The sequence below is a fragment of the Aspergillus foveolatus genome, assembly GCF_047715535.1.
Source record: "Aspergillus foveolatus strain CBS 279.81 unplaced genomic scaffold BDW70scaffold_1, whole genome shotgun sequence".
Lineage (NCBI taxonomy): Eukaryota > Fungi > Ascomycota > Eurotiomycetes > Eurotiales > Aspergillaceae > Aspergillus > Aspergillus foveolatus.
Genome location: NW_027396065.1, coordinates 1,183,916 through 1,203,137, shown reverse-complemented (window position 1 = coordinate 1,203,137; position 19,222 = coordinate 1,183,916). Strand labels below are relative to the sequence as shown.

The window sequence follows — 19,222 nt, the reverse complement described above, 5'->3', positions numbered from 1 at the left end:
AACATTATATACCTCACGTGACCCGGAAAGTCGGCGAGAGAAAGAGCTCGCGATCTGGGGCACCAACCATCACAAACACAAACAACTCTGAGAGACCACTTTAGCGGGAATATATAATGGGAGCCCCCTAGATGCGGCCAAAGCATCCCAAGTCCAACCAACCAAAGCGCAGTCATGCCTCGCCATCTCCTCCGCCGACACCCCACCGCTCCCTCCGACTCCCCACCTCGGCAGCCACAACAACGGCAGCGCCTAAACCATATGCCAGCGCAGTCTCAGTTCCAGACCCCATCGCCTAGAGGGATCCCCTTTCCCCAGCTACATCCTTCTGCTGGGGCCGCGATTGATACGTCCGCTGATGTAGCGGGGCCTCCGGAGCCGGTTCGGCGCGCGGCGCAGGCGCAAGCGGCGCTTTTTTCGTTGTTTGGGAGGGGTGTGGCTGGGAGGCCACAGGGTCGGGGAAGAGAGCCAATGATCGGTGAAGATGTAGCCGAAGAGTATGATTATGACGAGGACAATCCATTTATTGAAGACGGCGACGACGATGAAGCCCTGAATGGTGTGGAAGTGGAAGGACGGACTGATCTGAGTGCGGAAGAGAATGAAGTTGATCTTTCAGAGGAAATGGAGGGAATTGTTGACGGGGAAATCGAAGAAGAGGGTGCGGAAGAGGACGAGGATGAGTTGATGCATGATCGAGGTGCATACCCCATTATTCCTACGTCGGTTCGAGGGCCAACAGCTAACTGAATTGCTTCGTCGATATAGATAAATCACCCACTCCGCTATCAAACGATCTCCGTGAGATATCCTCATTAGCGTCTTGGACCGTCTCAACCCACAAGCCGGGCTGCGGCGTAGCCGCGCTCCGAAACCCAGATCATTCTCAGTACTGGCAGTCCGATGGACCGCAGCCGCATACACTAACGCTACACTTTTTCAAGCTCGTTGCTGTGGTCAAGATTAGGGTCTATCTCGACTTTAGTCTCGATGAGAGTTACACGCCTACGAAGATGACTTTCCTAGCTGGCATGGGCGGGAACGACCTAGTGGAGTTTGCGACATGGGAAGGTGAAGGACCCTGTGGCTGGGTGGATGTCCCGCTCGAGGGAGTTGGCGGGCAGAATGGTGGATGGGTACGTGAGAGACGAAAGCGTCGGCGAGTACGGAAATCATCATCCCGATATCGCGGTAAAAAAGATAAGGGGAAGGGGAAGTATGCGGGTAGCATACTCGCGGATGATCCGCTGCTTTCGGATGCTGAGGATCATCACAATTCCGATCATGAGACCAGCTTGTATGGCGAAGACAATATCGACGACTGGGACGATGTCGATGATGACGACACAGAGGACGATGATGACCCGTATGCGGGGAGCGTGCTTAAGGCCATGGTAATTCAGATGCGGGTGATGGAAAATCATCAGAACGGAAAGGATACTCATGTGCGTGGGTTCCAAGTCTTCGCGAGGGATGACAACCGTCGGCGTATTGGTAATGCTCCCTCCGCCTCTGCAGATGGTCGAGTCCGCAGGCACAGTGTCAGGAAGTCTCTACGTGGTGCTAATGACGATGACGGCCGAGGCGAAGGCACAGGGGTTGGTGACAGGGCCAAGGTAACAGGGTTAGAGGAGCCGGATTGGATGGGAGACCCTGTAATTCGTTGATCAGATTCCGTTTATCCCTATTTCATTTTATGCACTCCAGGAGGTACGGTTCTCTGGAGTTGGTGGACACACATTCTTGCATTATGGACACAGAAGGAAGGAAGGTCCTTAGGCGCCTCGGTTTGAGATACCCGCTAGCTACTATATTGTGATTACTCATGCAATGACTGCCATCATTGCAATACTAGCATTGATAAAATCATGAGTGCTTCTGAATTCTATTTAAGTCGTTCGTTATCTCATTTGGCATGTTTAATGCCACATATGACAAGTACTTTTTCGACCAGTCATCTTTTCATTATAGTAGCGTCTTCACCACGCCCTTGGTGCAATCATTTATTCTTGAGAAGCTTCTCCAGCTCAGCAGCAACAGCATCACCGACTTCCTTGGTGGAAGCTTTGCCGCCAATGTCGCCGGTGCGGACACCGGCCTCGATGACGTTGCTCACGGCAGTCGCAACGGCGCGAGCCTCTTCGAAGAGGGCGAAAGAGTACTGCATCATCAGGCCGACTGAGAGGATTGCAGCGACGGGGTTAACGATGCCCTTTCCAGAAATGTCGGGCGCGGAGCCTAGTAAGACCAACTCAGCATATCAATCATCGAGAGGGGCAATAACATAGGAATACATACCGTGAATAGGCTCGTAAATACCGTTAACCTTACCCTTTCCGTCAGGAATGCTGCTCAGACTGGCGCTGGGAAGCAGACCCAAAGATCCAGGGATAACGCTAGCCTCGTCCGATATAATGTCACCGAACAGGTTGCTGGTGATGACGATACCATTCAGCTTGCGAGGGTCCTTGACCATAATCATGGCAGCGGAGTCGATAAGCTGGTGCTCAAGCTTGAGCTGAGGGAACTCCTTGGCCATGACTTCGGTAACGGTCTTACGCCAGAGACGGCTGGTAGCAAGGACGTTGGCCTTGTCCAAGCTCCACACAGGAAGAGGGGGGTTGTGTTGCAGGGCGAGGTGGGCACCAAGACGGGTGATGCGTTCAATTTCAGCGCGTGAGTAAGGTTCCGTATCCAGGGCGAAGCCGCTGCCGTCGTCTTCCTTGCGTTCACCGAAGTAGATACCGCCAGTCAATTCACGGATAATGTTGAAGTCGACGCCGCGGCAGATCTCAGGCCGGAGGGGGGAGCTCTCTACTAGTGAGGGAGCGGCGAAATTGCATGGTCGCAAGTTGGCGAAAGTGCCCATTTCCTTGCGCAGCTTGAGAATACCCTGCTCAGGGCGGACAGCGCCAGTTCCCCATTCCTAACAACCAATTGATACCTGATTAGCCACGCCTTCAATACTTGGTGTATCGCGAGAAGCCTGGGTATCACATACTGGGCCACCAATGGCACCAAGGAACACGGCGTCAGCGTTCTTCGCGGCTTCAAGTGCTTCATTGGTAAGAGGAGATCCCGTGGCATCAATTGAGCACTAGAATAGGGACTTTATCAGCACTTGACTCTTAATGTGTAAAATATGTGGCATCAATGCTTACACCACCGAGCAAGTGGTCTTGCAGGTTAAAGGTGATATCGTCACGGCTCTTTTCGATCACACGGAGGATCTAGTGCGGGACTTGCGGTTAGCTTCTTGAATCGCCCAATGCTTTTTGTAAGAACCGTTCAGTAGCTCACCTTGACAGCCTCGGCGGTAACCTGGAGTATAGCACATCAGCTCCGCGCCATAGCAATGTGTACGTCAACCTCACCTCAGGACCGCAATGATCTCCCCCAAAGACAACAATATTGTAAGACGGCATTCTGACAGCACAGTTCACAAGGACTGCAAATAGAGAGCAAACAAAAAGACCTTGGGCAAAGGTGTTAAGATTAGGAGAGCCTCCCACGTTATAAAGGTAGTCGGCGGGGTTGGATTTGCGGTCTTCCCCACGCCGACACCGGAGCGCGGTTATGTACGGTAATCCGATATTCCCAATGGGCTAATATAGACCAACAGCCAAAGAAACACATTAAAAAAAAAAAAAAAAAAAAAAAAAAAAAAAAAAAAAAAAAAAAAAAAAAAAAAAAAAAAAAAAACTTCAAAGGTAAGGAGGCAATTAATAACAAGAAGTGAAAGAGAAAGTAGAAGAAGCAAGAAAGTAAGAAAAAAAAGACCAGAGGCCATCACTCAAACCATTCTTGGTCCACACGCCTGTTGGAGACAAATATACATGCCCAATTCCACAAATCCCTCCCAATCCATATGCCCACCCACAATCTATCCATTCGTAGGAACCATATTACCCAGAGACTTGTCGCAAAAGAGGAAATGAACATATTAATGAAGCTGGTCTTCGACGAAGGACGAAGCACCAGGGCCATGCAGAACGATATAGGCTGTCGGTAAGACAGGAAAGGCCCAGAATTTTGGGATCGACTTCGCTAGCTTCAAGATAGAACGGTTATATAACTCAAAGCTCCAGTTTCGAATGCAGGCTCATGTCATATGCCGAGCTAATTCTTTCTCGCCTTGCGAACCTTCCGCCGGTTGTCAAGGTCTCCTTCGACTAGCCAATTGGACGCCTTGACCAGCTGTACGACGTTGACAAACTGTTTGAAGGCCATGACCGGGAACGAGACTGCCGTGATCACCCAAGGCCAAAAGCTGTCAATCTTGTTGGCCCGGGCCAATTCCAGAGCTCCAGCACTCCAAGGACTTGCGAATACACTAGTCGAAGCTGGAGGAGGTGGTGTTCCGCCCACAGTAACGCCTTGTGGGGGCTGGAGTAGAGAGGATGATAGAGTAGGAGACGAAAAGGAGAGTAGGTACAGGCCAATAAAGAAGAGCTCGTTGAGAGCACAGCAGATGAAAAGGACAGTCTATCGTGTGATCGTTGTCAGCATTATCTGGAAATGCAGGCTCAGAAGAGAATCCCAGAACTCACCCTGCTGTTGTAGTAGAGGTACAAAACCCAACTCCGCGAGGAATCGATTTTCTTATGGCTCTGGTTGGCCCCTCCCATGCTGAGAGTTGCGTACATGTGCATGTAATGACTGGCCATATCTAAGGAGATCAACGACTGGAAGACGAGCGCCCATCGTGGCCAGGCAGAACTCAGGAAGACGAGAAGGCAAGCAGTTGTGCAACGATCAGTTACCATGTCAAGCACAGCGCCGAACGTAGTGGACTGGTTGTAATAACGCGCTGCATATCCGTCCAGGGCATCCAGCAAGCAGGAGACGCTGTAGAGAAGCGAGCACGTTCGCGGGTGGAGGGGCATATAGTAGAGGGACGCAATCGCCAGGACAACTCTCACATAACCTATGAAATTTGCGCTGTTAGCGGGAGTGCAGCGACCAGCAACCTGGACTGCGTTTCTTACCAATAATATTTGGAGCAAAGAGGTATACATTCTCTGTCACTCCGTCATCTTCCGGCGAGGCTGATCTGCTTTGTTTGGGCGGTCTTTGTATAGTGCCGTTACTCGTTGACGATACGTCGTCGCTTCCTTCGGACTGAGCGGCCAGCGCGGCCTTCTGCCTTCTGGTACGAGCGCTCATATTTTAGAGGGGGCGGAAGTATTGGACTGTTTTTGGAAGCTATTCGGGGGCCGTTAGAAAGGGAGGTTGTACGACGCGATGATGTGGTGAAAAAGGGGAGAAACCTCTTATCCGAGGACTTCCACCGCGAACAATTTGCAACTTCGAGAACAGGTTATTCTAACCGGTTAGGTATGAACTGGGTCGGAAGCTGAAGACTGAATTGCGCATTAGCTCTCTGAATAAGTCCCGTTGATTACCCCTGGGCCGAACAAGAGCAGAGCTGAAATTGCCAGTTACTGTCAGCTTGGAGGGCCTGTCCGACACATACCACTAGGGCGATCCCGCCCTGGCCACTGCACGCGTGCGATCGCTAATAACAAGATCACCGCTGATATGAATTCGTTTAAGGAAAAAGAGCACGAGGGATGAGGGTCTGGAATTTTGCCTGGACGCTAGCAGAATAAAAAAGCAGCACTGGAGCTTATTCAGATATTGTTGATCAAGAAGTACCGTGTCAGCAGAACCCATATAAATTGACAACTTGTCCGAGAACTTTCATTTGCGGCGATAGGCTCGATAATGTAGAATTGAAGCGACAAGACTCCAGTTAGACAACAGGAAAAAGACAGGGTCCGGTTCTTTCTTGATTCCGAGATAAATGCGAAAGGGGGACATCAGAAGCGAGAGAGCTTTGTTGGTAGGAAAAGCGATCATTTTTTAGTTCACATGGGGCGTATGCAGCACTGAGCAGATTCAGTCTTTCGCATAGCAAGCCATTGGAATAGTTTAGGCCAACGTCCCATCACTAGGATCTATACTACGACTTAGCTCCTAAGCATTCTGGACCTTCAGACAACACGCATGTGCCATCACCTTAGAGAAAGGAAAAAGTAGTATTCTCAATATGTACAATTCATGCATTGCAAAAGTAACAAACGAAAGATGTTGAAGACGAATTTTACATCATATATACAATGTTTCTGTCATCTCCGTGACCTGCGCGGATCTGTAGCCTCTTGTCGACGGAATTCGCGAGATTCTTTTGTTCCCAAACTTCCTAAACCCCCTTCCAATCGTCGCTCCCAGCCGCCGAGTCGCACAACGAGGCAAGTAGCATTGTCGCCGGTCCTAGTTACTTCAGTAGCGAAGTTGACAACATGTCGAGCCCCTTCATCTGGGGTCTTCGCTTCTTTAATGATATCCACCACTTCCTGGTCAGTAAGGGCCTCGCTGATACCATCTGACATTAGCACCAGGAACGAATACTCCGCGGGCGCTATCTCGAATCGACGGAGCTCAGGTTCGGCCGACACTCCAATTCGTTTTGAGTGTACATCGCCAAAGGCACGAGTGTTAGCTAGGCCACTAATGCGCTCTTCGCCAAATGAATCCGTAACAAAAGTAGCTGCATATCGCCGTAGCCGGTTGGCTTCAATTGGAGAAGAGGGGTGGTGATTAGATGTGAGCGGAACTGCCTCGCCGGTGACTGTTGAGCATAACAGTATTCTGGTATCACCGACATGCGACACCAGCAAGCTAGATGGGCTTGCTGGGTGCCAGAAGGGTGCGGGCGTGGGCGTGGAAATGAGTACAGTACTGGCTGTGCTTCCACCCTTGAACCGTCTCAAGCCAGCAACGTTGAGGGACTGTGAGCGGCTCGGTCCATAAAGAATATCGTCTTGGTAAAGCGGACGGCAGACATTGCTCAGCTCGTCATCCTCCCTTGATGCTTGGGCAGAGACAAAGTCCAAGTCTGCACGCAAGAAAGCATACTCCAGAATCTCCTCAATTGTGACCCCTTTGTTATTCTCGGGCACTGATGATGATTCCTCTGCGGTATGTTTGGCGAGGTGCGAGAAGTTGGGAGGTACAAATCTTCTAAAGTACCCTCCAACAAGGTTTCTCCAGCTTTGGACTAGACTCTTTTCTAATCTTTGAACCCGCGCAACGTTGCTGCCTTGCCGAATGGGCAACTCGCTTTCAGCGTCCGGAGACGCGGAGTTCTCACCAGCCTTTCTCAAACTCGACTGCAGCTCGAATTCAGCGGCAGTGTCTTGAATATATTCGTGTAGCGTTTCTTTTAAGAATGTACTGCATTCGGACCCTCCGTGGCCATCGAAAATACCAAAATAGAACACTTGGGGGTCGCCACTTGCACTGTCCGCACCTCTATTTTCGCGAAGACCAGCGTCCCGCGCACTCCGGTTCCTGATCGTTAGAGAGGCAGGCGGCCGCTTCGCGAAAGCGGGAATATCAATCACTCCGGCTTGGTAGGTATCTTCATTTGAAGGGCGAGTCCCTCGTGAGGTTGCTGCTCCAAAATGATGTTTTGCGCTGCGTAGCGGAATCCGAACTACCGTTGTCTCCCGACTAGTTAGGGCTTGGAAAGATGTTGGCGAGTGCGTGTACTCTCCAGTATGGGGCACGGACGCCGAACGAGGGAGTTTATGGAACGAGGTTAAAGGGCCCCTTGGGTCCGGATGAAGCGAAGATGAGGGAAGATGCGTAACGAAGTAGTCGTGGAATTCGCGTCGTTTGGTGGTCCGCGTTGACTCTGCTGCCTGCGTAGTTGAAGAGTAGCGACATCTATAAAAACGAATATAGTCTATTGGATGAAGTAAGAGTAAGCTATTTGTTGTTCAGAATCGCTTGTCATTGAATCTTTCTGTGGTAATTCATAATCTCCATCGAACTATCGGAGATAAGAGGGACTGGAAAAAGCATGGAGGAACTCCGAACGTACTTTGACTGTCAATCAGGGTCCAGACCCGGACAGTGACTCGCTTCGACGGAGCCAGAGTCATGAAGGTCGCGACATTGGTCCTTTAAGCTAAGTGAGATCAGAAGAGAGTGTGATAATGAGAGAGAAAGAGTTGGTTCTGAGGTCGAAGTATTTGTCGCGGGGGCTGATCTAATAACCTTTCTGCGGCCCGAGCGAAGAATGCAACGGAGAAACCCCCCGGCAATTCGTGGTTCTATTCTTATCTTACAAATGCTGAGAACTCCAAGTTAGCCATTTTAAGTAAAGCACTCAGTGCCTATGGCGATAGGAGGTAGTGGTGCCTCCCATTAGACCTACTCCGTATAAAGGCAGATCATGGGTACGGGATAAGTTGTTATATTCGCGCATTTCAGTCCGGTCCTTGCGATAAAATACAGTCACAATCAGTATCATTGATGACATCACTTAAGCTCGGCAGCAACAAAAACTAAAAAAGTGCAAACTATTACTGTACTCCTGGAGTCTAGCAGGTGCCGTGAGAGAGACAACATAAGAAACTCCGGGACGCACCACAAAATGACAAAAATATGGAGCAGCTGGGAATCGAACCCAGGACCTCTCCCATGCTAAGGGAACATTATACCACTAAACCACAGCCCCAACTGTTATTGTTATTGTAAATAAAAGGGTTCTATGAAAAAACAGCAAACCTTGCCCAATTTGGCTAGTGCCACACGACCCAGCAACGTCATCGCCCCCAGACGCCACGACTACGTTTCGAGTCCATCTCGTAAACACTCCCGTCTTCGGTGCTCAACAGTGCTCACAGCACTCACTGACCTGTGCTCTTAGTGTTTTGATGCATTTTATTTCTTGTTAGAATCGTCAAATTCGTGCCCGATTTGTCCACAACATACGGTGGAGCTAGCACTTACTACCTCTGCTATTTCAAATCCGGAGCTTTCAGGATTCAAGGCTCATGATGTAGATGATGGCAGTCGCGTTTCCATTCAAAAAACATGTCAAGCTAGATCCGTGATGGCTCTTTGATCGCCTTGAATCTCTCCCTTTGATATCTCTTGCATTAGCAATTCTCAGCTGACTGTTTGTGTGAAGGAGTCAGAGCCTACCACAGACCACATACTATATGATCGCCAATTCCCGGGCTGTTGCTATCACATCTATGGCGGCCGATACAGTATACTTTATTGTTTGATCATATACAGTTCACAGCATCCTGCTAACTTCGTGGCGAGAGGTTCCTTGCCGGCCAGCGGTATCTCTGGTTTTCTTTAGCTCTGGCCCTCGCGAGACGTCAGCAATGAACATAGCCCGACTTCGGTAGAACTCCCTTGGGTCATTCCACGAACGCTTGTCTCGAGCTTGCGATGAATTGGCTGACAGTGTTGGTACCTAAAAACAGTCCTTAGCTACAATGTTTGAGCTTAATCCTGCAACGAACGGACGTCAGCTCTGAGAGAAGGCAGAAATGCGATTATTCAACAATGGGCCTCCAGAGTCCATACTACTGCTATACTCGCTGCTTATGGGTGAGAGCCCTCGCGGTGAGTTTCCGCTGAATATTCTTACAACCCACGTTTGGAACTTGCGGTTCGCCTCGAAAGCAGTCAACCACTTCCAGTCCCGGAGAAGTGATTGTCGCTGCAGACAAACGTATCGCCTAACCGAGCCGTTTGTAAGGCACGTCTGTCAACAATTTCCCGTCAAGATGGGGCTGTGGTTTAGTGGTATAATGTTCCCTTAGCATGGGAGAGGTCCTGGGTTCGATTCCCAGCTGCTCCACTTTTTGCCTCTATCCTTAGTTCTATATGTTGAATTCTTTTGTATTCTTTTTATTACCTGCAGACTAGCGGCCAAGAAGGTTCCTACCCCCATACTTTGGAACCATAAATTGGGGCTGTGGTTTAGTGGTATAATGTTCCCTTAGCATGGGAGAGGTCCTGGGTTCGATTCCCAGCTGCTCCATGTTTTTTGCTTGTCATGAAGCATACCTACGAGACCAATATGGAGGCGAGAAAAAAAAAATTCTAGGGCTCATATCTGATGGGGTTATGGTGGAGTATATTTTGCCGCTATAGCTATCTTAATAGAATATGTAGCTTAATTATCCGTTTCTTACTATGGAATGGGGCTGTGGTTTAGTGGTATAATGTTCCCTTAGCATGGGAGAGGTCCTGGGTTCGATTCCCAGCTGCTCCATCTTTTTTGCTCATCGTCTTTTCACTTAGCACACAGTATATGTGTTGTCTTTTTGAACCTCACAGTAGTCTGGAATTGACCATGTCCCAATGTTGTGATGTCGCTGCTAAAGTGGTCAGCACCTCTTTTAGAGTTTGTAAATCATGCCCTGCTTGGAGATGTTGGGCCGTTCCAAGCAAACGAGAGCTTCCCTTGCTAGAAGTGTCTAAGCAAGGCTTCATCTGGGCACCCTCAATTCTTTTCTCCTGTTGCCGGATTGGCTCCTGGTCTCTTCGTGCCTTTACTTGGTATAACTGCTTTTCTGGCTCTAAGTGTGAGCGTATTTGGCTGTGAACAATTATCCGTTCAAGTTTGGGCAGATGGTCTGCTCCACATGCTTGCGATCCAGCTGTTCCTATGGCGTGGGTGCTACAATTTAAGCCTATGCATGGTCATTCACTCAATGGTTTGGTCCTTCTATGTGGCATAGGCTATGGATGTTATCATTGTCCGACCATTCCCGTTCATGACAATCAAGCTTCACTGGCGGTGTGCTTGCTGATATCTATAGACGCGGTGATGGGCACATGGGAGCTTGGTCACGTTCTTCTGCTGTAATGATTTGTACTATCCTTGTACGTTATACTTCGCAGTTTGGAAATAGATCTAATTGGCCCAGGAGGAGAAGACAAGTTTTTAGCCCAGGTATCCCAATATGCCTCGCGTTGGGGGCGTGTGCAATAAACTAGAGGCTAGGGACTCTATTTGTTTCCAGGTTGCAGCGTCTGTCGGGGTTCTGGGGAGGCAGGCCGGGCAGGTCTGGCGGATGATCTAGAGGACGGGTCACAACTTCCTTATGCTTGTCCGCCAACATGAGGCGCACGTGCCCTTGTGTTCGTTTCCCTTTTTGCCTTGGTATGGGCATGTGGTCACCTGGCTTTGGTTTTCACTCGCATGCTTGTATGATACTGGAGCGGCGGCGGCGTGTATGGGATGCTGTATCACGATGGGGGCTCGGTCATTCTGGCGCCGCAAACTTGGGATATTCTCTGGGGTACCTTATATGGCCTGTGTGGGGATATCTGGGTCGATCCTGGTTATCCTTTTCTGTTCAGCCACTGTTTCCTCCTGCATTCCCGGGCTGGCAATGCTGGTGTGATTATGGGGACTCCAGCCTAGCTATAGTTGATGCTCCTTGCCGTTCGGGTGGTTGCGCCTCGCTCGGTGGCATGTATCCAGGCGGTCATGTTATGGCATGAGCGACAGACCTGAGGCGGGTGCCGGCTATACCATTATAACATATTTACCCCTCTCTCAGTTGCCTTCGTGTTCGATGACACACTTTTCCTTTCGGGGTGCGATCGGTTTTGACCATGGGTGGTGGTTTGACAGACCCTGATGGTGCGCTTTGGGTGGGATATGACGATGGCGTACGTGTCTGTATGTATCTTTCGGCTCGTGCTGTCTTTCCCAGCCGGGCATGGGTTGATGGTGTCAGCATTTACAGCTAGGCCATTAAAACCAATTGGCAATATGCCGGTCCTTATATTCCAACAGATGGTGCCTGTGCCCATTGAACAACCAGTTGAGCAGTGCTTTGGGGTGAGAATATATAGATCAGCATGTGTACCGCGATGACGAATATATAACCTTATTTTTAAAGGGTGATTTAGTGTATACGGTTCTGCGCACTGAATGATAAGTTAACCTCTTTCTTTGTTTTCCTTCTAATTTTATTTTCTTTCTAAGAATATATTCCCTGTCTCGCCCAGTCAATAGACGCCGTGGATGCTGTAAGGAGTGAGTCGGGCTTTTCGAGCTAAGTCGAATATATTGTCAAAAGTATAAAAGTTTTTCATCAAATGGGGCTGTGGTTTAGTGGTATAATGTTCCCTTAGCATGGGAGAGGTCCTGGGTTCGATTCCCAGCTGCTCCATTCGTTTTTTTCGCCCTTCATTTTTGGCAGCTCGACATTCTACCGAATGAGGCTTAACCCTAACTCAAGGCAAATGGCGAAATGCACGGGTGTACCTCCCGTGTCTACGAGAGCACGCCCCTGAGTACCATAGGTTAGGGATGAAAGGCGTTAGTGATTCCGGTTCCGCGATCCCAGATATAGGTTCTGTGGTTTCTTTTGGACACTGTATCTTTCTCCATCTGTGGATAAGCAAATGCAGGTGATTACCTTTCATTGCCTCTTTCTCAGGCTCAAGGCTCTTGCTCTCACGCGTCCATACATTAGTTCCTGAATTCATCTTTTAGTGGTCCTCGGATCAATCGGTGTATGGGCCGTGGCATCGTGTTTGGGCTCCGATGTATCATCTGACTAGCTGCCTCTTAAGCGCCGTATTTGGGGTGACACCTGGAATCCTAGTGACCAGTACAGTGTAAAGCAGCCGGGGATATGTGGATGCTAAGGTGCAGGCTTCCAGGATACCACCCTTGTTAATGCGTGGAGTTGATTCGAACGGTGCCGGGGAATTATTTGAACAATTTCGATGGCGGCCTAGAGCGTCGTACATCTCAGCTTTGGCTTAAGTGGCTCACTTCCAGGCGGAGATCAGAGTAGACACCGTCATATCTGGTGTTATGTGGTAGTTTATTTGGTCCTGGGAATCGGGCTTGAGCTTTTGCGATCATGAATTTCCCACCAGTATGTGTCAGCCTGTCAACAATGGCCTCTTGATCATCATATGCTAGCTTACTTTGAAATACCTTGTCGAATTATCCGCATGGCGCAGCCTCTCCTCTGTGTCCTCTCCGTACTGGTATGTGAGGATATTGGCAAGGTAAGGTCTGTGTACAGGTGCCGTCAGTCATGGAATGCTTGAGCTTCTGGGTGTAGTAGTTGGTTCCTGGCACTACCAGTAGACCGATGTGTGATTGGAAGCACTGAGTGTCTATCCCCCGCGTATTTCAGGCTGCCAGAAAGAGTATAGATGGTGAGTGGGCCGGTGAGTATGCTGCTTTGCATTGTCTGCTCGGTAGTATACTGCTCCGCGGTGGCATGTCATATTTTCCATATTCTACTCTCATCCCTTTCCCCTGTTACACAGATGTTGTAGGATACCCTAAGAGCTATACTCGATGCGGATGAATGCCAGTCAGTCACTAGTTTTGCCCGAGGTTAGGCCCCGGGGTTATTAAAAATAGATCCAATGAATTGACAGGCATTATGATAATCAAGACAACTCTTGGTACGTCTTTTTGCCGCGTCTAGTGTGCTACAGCTGATCAAGTAAATATTGAAAGAAAAAAGAATGGAGCAGCTGGGAATCGAACCCAGGACCTCTCCCATGCTAAGGGAACATTATACCACTAAACCACAGCCCCATTTGATGGGGGTCTATTTTCTATTAAGAAAACACAAGCTCCTCTGACTCTCTGAAACATCTTCGCCTCTTACTATCACGATTAGCAAGCGCTAGTTGATTCCGAATGAAATTTACCTTTTGCACTAGCCACGCTTTCTGAGTACTGATTGCTTGCCCACTAAGCTCAGTAAAAACTTGCTCATATCAAGAACTGATTGTTACCTGCTGGCCCATCCAGTATTTGGCTGGCCTTTAAGCTCACGTCCCAATTCTACTCTACGTGGTAGGCAACAAATCCCGTCCATGGTGGTGGTCAGCTTTCCTACTTCCTGGATGCAACAACCGGGTATATTGGAGAGAGAAAGATAGAGGAATTGGGAAAAAGGGAACAGACGAAAGCAAAGATGAGGCACGAAATCAATATCTAGTTCCATCACAAGCACAACCACAATACAATCATATTCACAAGCCAAACAACAGTCATTCAGCAACATCATATCCAGACCTCACCCGTTCAATCATTTTGACGTCTTGAACTCATAATATATGACAAGCTCCCAGCGGATCGGGACTCATCAAATAAACGGACAACACTGAATCATAGCATCTGCTTCTTCGGTCCCTTCAGCAACACATGGCCCATATACACCATTTGTACATCGCCCGGACTCTGAGAGTTATCCCGAATACGCGTAATAGGCGTGATACCTAGACGTACCCTTGTGTCGGTGTTCTGTAGAACGCTCGGATCTGCGAGGACCCAAGGATCGCGGTTGATCATGGTATGTGGATCAAACGGCTCGCTCTGCTCAGGGAACTCGAACTTATACTCCAGAGGCATGGAGTACATGTCGATAGCGAGAGACTGCGCTTCCGATACTATCGCGTGAAGGTCATTCCACATTGGACCGTTTTGGTTGGCTGCGTCGTGTCCGAGAGGCCCAATATATGCCCAGAGTGTGTGAAGGTGGTTGTAGATTTTTTGCTGGTTGTACTCTGTGAATCCGGATTTCTTGGTGAGCTTTGTTATTTGCGTGGCTACCGCGGTGAGCATTAAGTGGCGCACAAGGGGAGTTTCTGCAACGAGGTCAGTTAGGGTTAACGTCTTGAGCCGAAACGCTGGGATAAGCTGGGAAGACCTACTGGAAGTCATTTGCTCTTGAATCTGACTGATTTCCAGATCAGCAGCCGCGTCGAAACCGCTAGTAACAGAGGCGTTGAGGATTTTCTCGACAAGATACCAGTTTATGGCTTTTGCGACGAAGAAACCCCGTGTCGCCGCGTTCCCAAGAAGGTCAGATGCCTTAGTTCCCCTAGATATTGCCATGAGGTAGTCCTTGACATGGTCGTCCATGTGGCTATCCATGAAGACATTTGGCAGGCTCGCATGCGCATGGCCAAAGATCTCAGACATCCGCATCAGAGTCTGAAATCGGTTTGAGAAATCCGCCATTCTCTTATGGCAATCAGCTGCATCATATAGGGTCGTTGATGATGTGTGATCTACACCGTTGGAAACGGTAGTAGAGCTGAAAGGACTGAATACATCTGATGTTCTTCCCAGATTTGGAACAAGACCGGGAGGGGAAATCTGTGCAAAAGAGGCATATGCGCCGGGTGGGATTTCGAATTTTGGGGGCGGCTGATCGAATACGGTGCCGCTCTGAGGACTATATTCAGGTGAATGCGCCGGCTGAGGATGAACCTGAACCTGAGCCTGGCTCTGGGCCTGGCAGTCGAGTGGCGACGGAGTGGTCTGCAAAACACACACTCCACTGCCGCAGGAGGCACCCGAAGCTCCAGACCCCGGGTACTGATACTGATGATGGACATGATACTGATGGTGACTAGGCGTCATAGGGAACAGCCCCATACCCATGGGAGACTGCACGTGCACCTGAATCTGTGAATGCTGCTTTCTCAGAGACCTAGGATCAGAAATCGTCTTGCTCTGGGTATTGATAGTGATTTGCTGCTTCTTGACCAGCTCTTCCAGGCTCGTAACCTTACCATGAAGGCCACTGATGACGTCTGTATCGCGATCAATGCGTAGGAGGGCGTCGTCGAGCTCGCGACGGAGACGTCGGATTATCAAATGAGCGGAGGAATCGTTGAAGTTGTGGCTGGGTTGCTGTCCGTAGTCAATGTCTATGTTCTGAACGCTGGGCCCTGGGCTGCCAGGGTTTGAACTGGAGGTGTCGGCGGCCATGGTTGAGGAGGGGAGTAGAAGGCACCTGGATGGAATGTGATACACAGGTTAGGAATGGGAAGAAGGATACGGAGGGAACACAAGCAAGACTCCCAGTTTTTACCTTCCTTTAAACGCGATGAAAGAGCCTTGGGTACTCAGATGGGCAGTCAAAAGATATGGATACTGTGGAGAGGACCAGCTCTGGACAATGTACGCGGGAGAAAAACCAGTAACAACAAATCAGGAGGATGGAAGATGCACAAAGGGTAAGAAGTTGGGGAGGAAGCGAGAAGGACAGACTGAAAGAAGAATTCCAGGCTTTAAATATGGAAACCATTAATGCACACCCTCTGGGGCACTGTGCGCGCATTTTCCCAGTGGCCTTCTGATTCTTTCTCTCCTGGATTCAGGGACGGCTGCTTTGCTGTGTTACTGTCTTAGATACAATGCTTCACCCAGTGAATAACCAATCCACTTTGTACCTTTGACTAGCATCAATTCACAGGAGAATCCAGTGATATTGGATACGTATGCCTCTACGCATTACCAGTCTGCCCAGAATACAAGTGATATAGTCGGCCATATCGAGCGCAAGACATTATACCGGTGATATCTTGTCTAGAATCTTGTCACGAGGGGTTCCTGTAGACCATCAGCATCAGCGACGAGTGGTGCCAGGAACTCTGAAGCCAGTGTCTTGAAGAGTACCATCCCAGCAGAACAAAGGGCAGGTATTGACAAGGAGTGTTTTATTGTTGGAATGATCGCTTTAAGTGCTAAGACAGACCGCCCCCAGATATGTTCTGCCTGTAAGACATGGCTGCTGTGCTGTCCTAATCGACGGGGCTGCAATGCTAATTACGGGCTTTGGCACCCCATAATCATGACCACTTGTCTACAGCCAAGTCAGAATTGGTGTAGAATAGCTCGTGGGCTCGTATTTCACCGGCTGCTTTCTTCCATATCTAAAAGCAACAATTGCTTCAAGGGTATGGGACTTGACCGGCTCTAATATAAGGGACTACGTGCTTGGATTGTTGTAGATGAACGAGAGTTTAAACAACTTCCATCGTTATAAATTAGACATACGCACGGTAATATATAGACAAATAAGTTTCGCGCTAGGACAAATATAAAAAGATCCCTATAGACAAATCATTGCGCATCAAGCCTTTCGGCATTCAAAACCGTAGGAAGCAAGATGTCGAGAAAAAACTAGCACCTACCAGGGGTAGTGTTATACAGGACCAAACATGGTGCGAGTCCCATCCCAAGTCTCAGGACTGGTTAACGGCGCTGTAGTCTGATAGGTCTCGCGATCACAAGTAGCACCTGGCAGACAAATTAGATACATACCTACCATGACTGGCGATCTTGTGGTAGGCGGTCTTGTTGATAATAGACGGGGTCGATGAAGATTAGATTGCTTTTGTTCGGGAAAACAAGCTGCTGTAAACAGCATCGACGACAGGTTGCGCAGTGATTTGTCTGCCGCCGAAGAAACGTCCGTTCAGACCCTTGATGGCGTTCTCTCCGCCCTGAACGCGGTCGAACTTCAGGTATATGTCGCCCTGGGAATTCGGATCTAGTGCAATGTGAACAACATGGCCATATTTTTCTTCGCACTCAGCGCGAACGTCATCCTCCAGCTCCTTAACCCAGGATTCACCCTCCTCCCTACAGATTTGGTCAGCAAGTTTAGTGTTATAAATGCAGGTAGGGAGTACGAACTCAGCCGGGTCAAACATGTTGCGAAGCAAAACACACCGACTCGCCATGTTGACATTAACCGGTAAAGGCTTCGGTTCAGTTTTCGGTAGGAGTATCTTTTGCTGTTTGTCGTCTGCAGAGGGCTCAGCAGGTTCATCTGTTCTTGCAAGTTTCCTCATCAATGCGTCTCTACTGAAGTTGTTGAAGTTCACACCGGCAACGTCTGTGTCATCCAGCGCACTGGCAGCGGTTCCCTTCTCAGGCTCACGACCCCCCGCACGATCGAAGTTGCTGGTGCCTCCAGCCTGGACACCACGTCCGCCAGAGCCCGAGAACATAGAGCCCTGAAAGTTACTTTGGTTTGCACTCTGGCTCTGGGTACGTTGAGTGTTCTCGGGGGTGAACTTATCATTGCCAAGGCCGACGCGGATAGCCCGACCACCAAGGTCATAGCCGTTCATCTTTTCCAATGCCTCCCGGGCCTGGTTGGGGTCACGGAACCTGAAAATACAGACGTTAATATCGTACAGATAATACAGTTCAAGGAGTCGGAAACTTACTGCACGAAGCCATAGCCCCTGCTCCTGCCGGTTTCGTCCTTTTGCAGCTGAACGAATTCAAGTTCGCCAAATGGCTCAAAGACACTCTGAAGGTCATTCTCATCGATACTGAAATGGATATTACCCACATAAAGCCTGTGAAAAGGGGCGGAGTGTTTATTGCCACTGCTTGCCTCAGAATTGCGGGCTTGGCGATTCTTCTCGGCTTCAGTCAATTGTGCAATGATCGGAATTCCTAGAAGTTTTTGTCCTGTAAGCTGGATAGCGGGTGCAACGGAACTCTCGTCTTTGAATTCGACATAACCGACACTAGAACGGACTTCTTAGCGATAGACAAAAGATAGGGAGAAAAGATGAAACTCACCCTTTGGACCTTCCACTAACTCGGTCCTTGACGATTTGAGCTTCTTTGACAGGTCCGACTTTTTCAAAGAAGGCAATCAGCTCCTTAGTTCTCAGTCGTGCGGCGAGTTGTTGCACAAATATAGTACGCCGGTCGCGTTCGTCTTCGTTGAGTTCAGGGCTTCTGTCTCTCGAGTCACTTCGTTTGCGAGTTTCGCGTTCACGGCGAGGTCGCCTTTCTTCATCACGCTCATCTCGCCGGGAACGGCCTGAAGGGCGGTAATATCTGTCATCATAAGGAGATCGAGATCGAGTGCGTGCGCGGCCACCGCCACGATAGTAATCACCATTCGAGCGATAGTCGTCGCCGTGTCGATCGCGGCGAGCCCGACGACGGTCACTATCGCGGCTCCTGCTCCTCTTCCTACTTCTATGGCTTCCGTTAGCACTGCCGTGTTCGCTCCTCGGGCTTCTCATATCATCATCTCCGTCGATATCCTTCGAGCGACGTCTGTCCCGGCTACGATCCCGTCGTCTGCGGTCCCGGTCCCATGAGCGGTCGCGCTCATCACGTCGGTCGCCATTTTCGGCCTTCGAGCGGTCGTCGGGTTGTTGAGTAGTGGGGGCGGCAGTAGACTCGAGTAGAGCCTCAACGTCGAGACCTGACATAGTGTTTTGTAGGTAGGAGATCTTCCTTATCCTAAAAAAGCTGACCGGATGGAAGAAAAAGCAGTCCGGAGAGGAATGAGGTCACTTTGGCTTCGTTAGAGCTCGACGGCGAACGGGCGTTTTTCGTGCGAACCCTTCTTGTTTTAAACCAAGCTGGATGACTTTTTTTTTGCTGACGGCCTTGCCGGTTCAGGCCGAAGCGTTTCGGACAGTATTTGAGCAAGGGAGATTACAGAAAGTTGACGAGCTGCCGAAGTCCTGGCGCTGAATGGACTTGTGTGTTGCAATGAGCGGCACAGAGATGAGGATCCGGCAGACCGATGAAGTGTTAGCGTAGTCACGTGGGTACTGGCATTTGCCTCTTAAC

At 49.5% G+C, this 19,222-nt stretch overlaps 7 protein-coding genes and 6 non-coding genes across 13 annotated transcripts; 6 read left to right on the top strand and 7 right to left on the bottom strand.

Moving 5' to 3' along the window:
* The first annotated feature begins 106 nt into the window (after positions 1-106).
* On the top strand, positions 107-1,810 carry BDW70DRAFT_5199 (anaphase promoting complex subunit DOC1). Its single transcript, XM_073744184.1, has 2 exons — positions 107-700; positions 769-1,810. The coding sequence occupies exons 1-2, from the start codon at positions 175-177 to the stop codon at positions 1,665-1,667; spliced, it is 1,425 nt and encodes a 474-aa protein (XP_073601348.1). The 5' UTR covers positions 107-174; the 3' UTR covers positions 1,668-1,810.
* Positions 1,811-1,963: 153 nt separating this feature from the next.
* On the bottom strand, positions 1,964-3,641 carry leu2A (3-isopropylmalate dehydrogenase LEU2). Its single transcript, XM_073735048.1, has 6 exons — positions 3,375-3,641; positions 3,301-3,321; positions 3,162-3,230; positions 3,002-3,097; positions 2,299-2,926; positions 1,964-2,238 (listed from the first exon to the last, which is right to left on the bottom strand). Exons 1-6 carry the CDS (start codon positions 3,423-3,425, stop codon positions 2,000-2,002), a joined length of 1,104 nt encoding a protein of 367 aa, XP_073601347.1. The 5' UTR covers positions 3,426-3,641; the 3' UTR covers positions 1,964-1,999.
* Positions 3,642-4,028: 387 nt separating this feature from the next.
* On the bottom strand, positions 4,029-5,354 carry BDW70DRAFT_5193 (CDP-diacylglycerol--inositol 3-phosphatidyltransferase). Its single transcript, XM_073744182.1, has 4 exons — positions 5,271-5,354; positions 4,989-5,205; positions 4,551-4,927; positions 4,029-4,485 (listed from the first exon to the last, which is right to left on the bottom strand). The coding sequence occupies exons 2-4, from the start codon at positions 5,164-5,166 to the stop codon at positions 4,120-4,122; spliced, it is 921 nt and encodes a 306-aa protein (XP_073601346.1). The 5' UTR covers positions 5,167-5,205; positions 5,271-5,354; the 3' UTR covers positions 4,029-4,119.
* Positions 5,355-6,065: 711 nt separating this feature from the next.
* On the bottom strand, positions 6,066-8,003 carry BDW70DRAFT_126182 (PP2C family serine/threonine-protein phosphatase). The gene is made up of 2 exons (XM_073735047.1): positions 7,892-8,003; positions 6,066-7,753 (listed from the first exon to the last, which is right to left on the bottom strand). Exons 1-2 carry the CDS (start codon positions 7,950-7,952, stop codon positions 6,132-6,134), a joined length of 1,683 nt encoding a protein of 560 aa, XP_073601345.1. The 5' UTR covers positions 7,953-8,003; the 3' UTR covers positions 6,066-6,131.
* A 455-nt stretch (positions 8,004-8,458) lies between these two features.
* BDW70DRAFT_t9 lies at positions 8,459-8,530 on the bottom strand. The gene has a single exon. It is a non-coding gene; the product is annotated as a tRNA-Ala (tRNA).
* Positions 8,531-9,601: 1,071 nt separating this feature from the next.
* BDW70DRAFT_t10 lies at positions 9,602-9,673 on the top strand. Its single transcript has one exon. It is a non-coding gene; the product is annotated as a tRNA-Ala (tRNA).
* A 111-nt stretch (positions 9,674-9,784) lies between these two features.
* BDW70DRAFT_t11 lies at positions 9,785-9,856 on the top strand. Its single transcript has one exon. It is a non-coding gene; the product is annotated as a tRNA-Ala (tRNA).
* A 162-nt stretch (positions 9,857-10,018) lies between these two features.
* On the top strand, positions 10,019-10,090 carry BDW70DRAFT_t12. Its single transcript has one exon. It is a non-coding gene; the product is annotated as a tRNA-Ala (tRNA).
* A 501-nt stretch (positions 10,091-10,591) lies between these two features.
* BDW70DRAFT_126179 (uncharacterized protein) lies at positions 10,592-11,574 on the top strand. Its single transcript, XM_073735046.1, has one exon. The coding sequence runs from the start codon at positions 10,942-10,944 to the stop codon at positions 11,326-11,328; it is 387 nt and encodes a 128-aa protein (XP_073601344.1). The 5' UTR covers positions 10,592-10,941; the 3' UTR covers positions 11,329-11,574.
* Positions 11,575-11,933: 359 nt separating this feature from the next.
* Positions 11,934-12,005, top strand: BDW70DRAFT_t13. Its single transcript has one exon. It is a non-coding gene; the product is annotated as a tRNA-Ala (tRNA).
* A 1,325-nt stretch (positions 12,006-13,330) lies between these two features.
* BDW70DRAFT_t8 lies at positions 13,331-13,402 on the bottom strand. The gene has a single exon. It is a non-coding gene; the product is annotated as a tRNA-Ala (tRNA).
* Positions 13,403-13,523: 121 nt separating this feature from the next.
* Positions 13,524-14,888, bottom strand: BDW70DRAFT_126178 (uncharacterized protein). Its single transcript, XM_073735045.1, has 3 exons — positions 14,564-14,888; positions 14,221-14,470; positions 13,524-14,165 (listed from the first exon to the last, which is right to left on the bottom strand). Exons 1-3 carry the CDS (start codon positions 14,834-14,836, stop codon positions 14,161-14,163), a joined length of 528 nt encoding a protein of 175 aa, XP_073601343.1. The 5' UTR covers positions 14,837-14,888; the 3' UTR covers positions 13,524-14,160.
* A 1,743-nt stretch (positions 14,889-16,631) lies between these two features.
* BDW70DRAFT_126175 (putative RNA splicing factor (Pad-1)) lies at positions 16,632-19,140 on the bottom strand. Its single transcript, XM_073735044.1, has 4 exons — positions 18,209-19,140; positions 17,845-18,153; positions 17,306-17,785; positions 16,632-17,251 (listed from the first exon to the last, which is right to left on the bottom strand). The coding sequence occupies exons 1-4, from the start codon at positions 18,853-18,855 to the stop codon at positions 16,993-16,995; spliced, it is 1,695 nt and encodes a 564-aa protein (XP_073601342.1). The 5' UTR covers positions 18,856-19,140; the 3' UTR covers positions 16,632-16,992.
* Between the last annotated feature and the right edge of the window lie 82 nt (positions 19,141-19,222).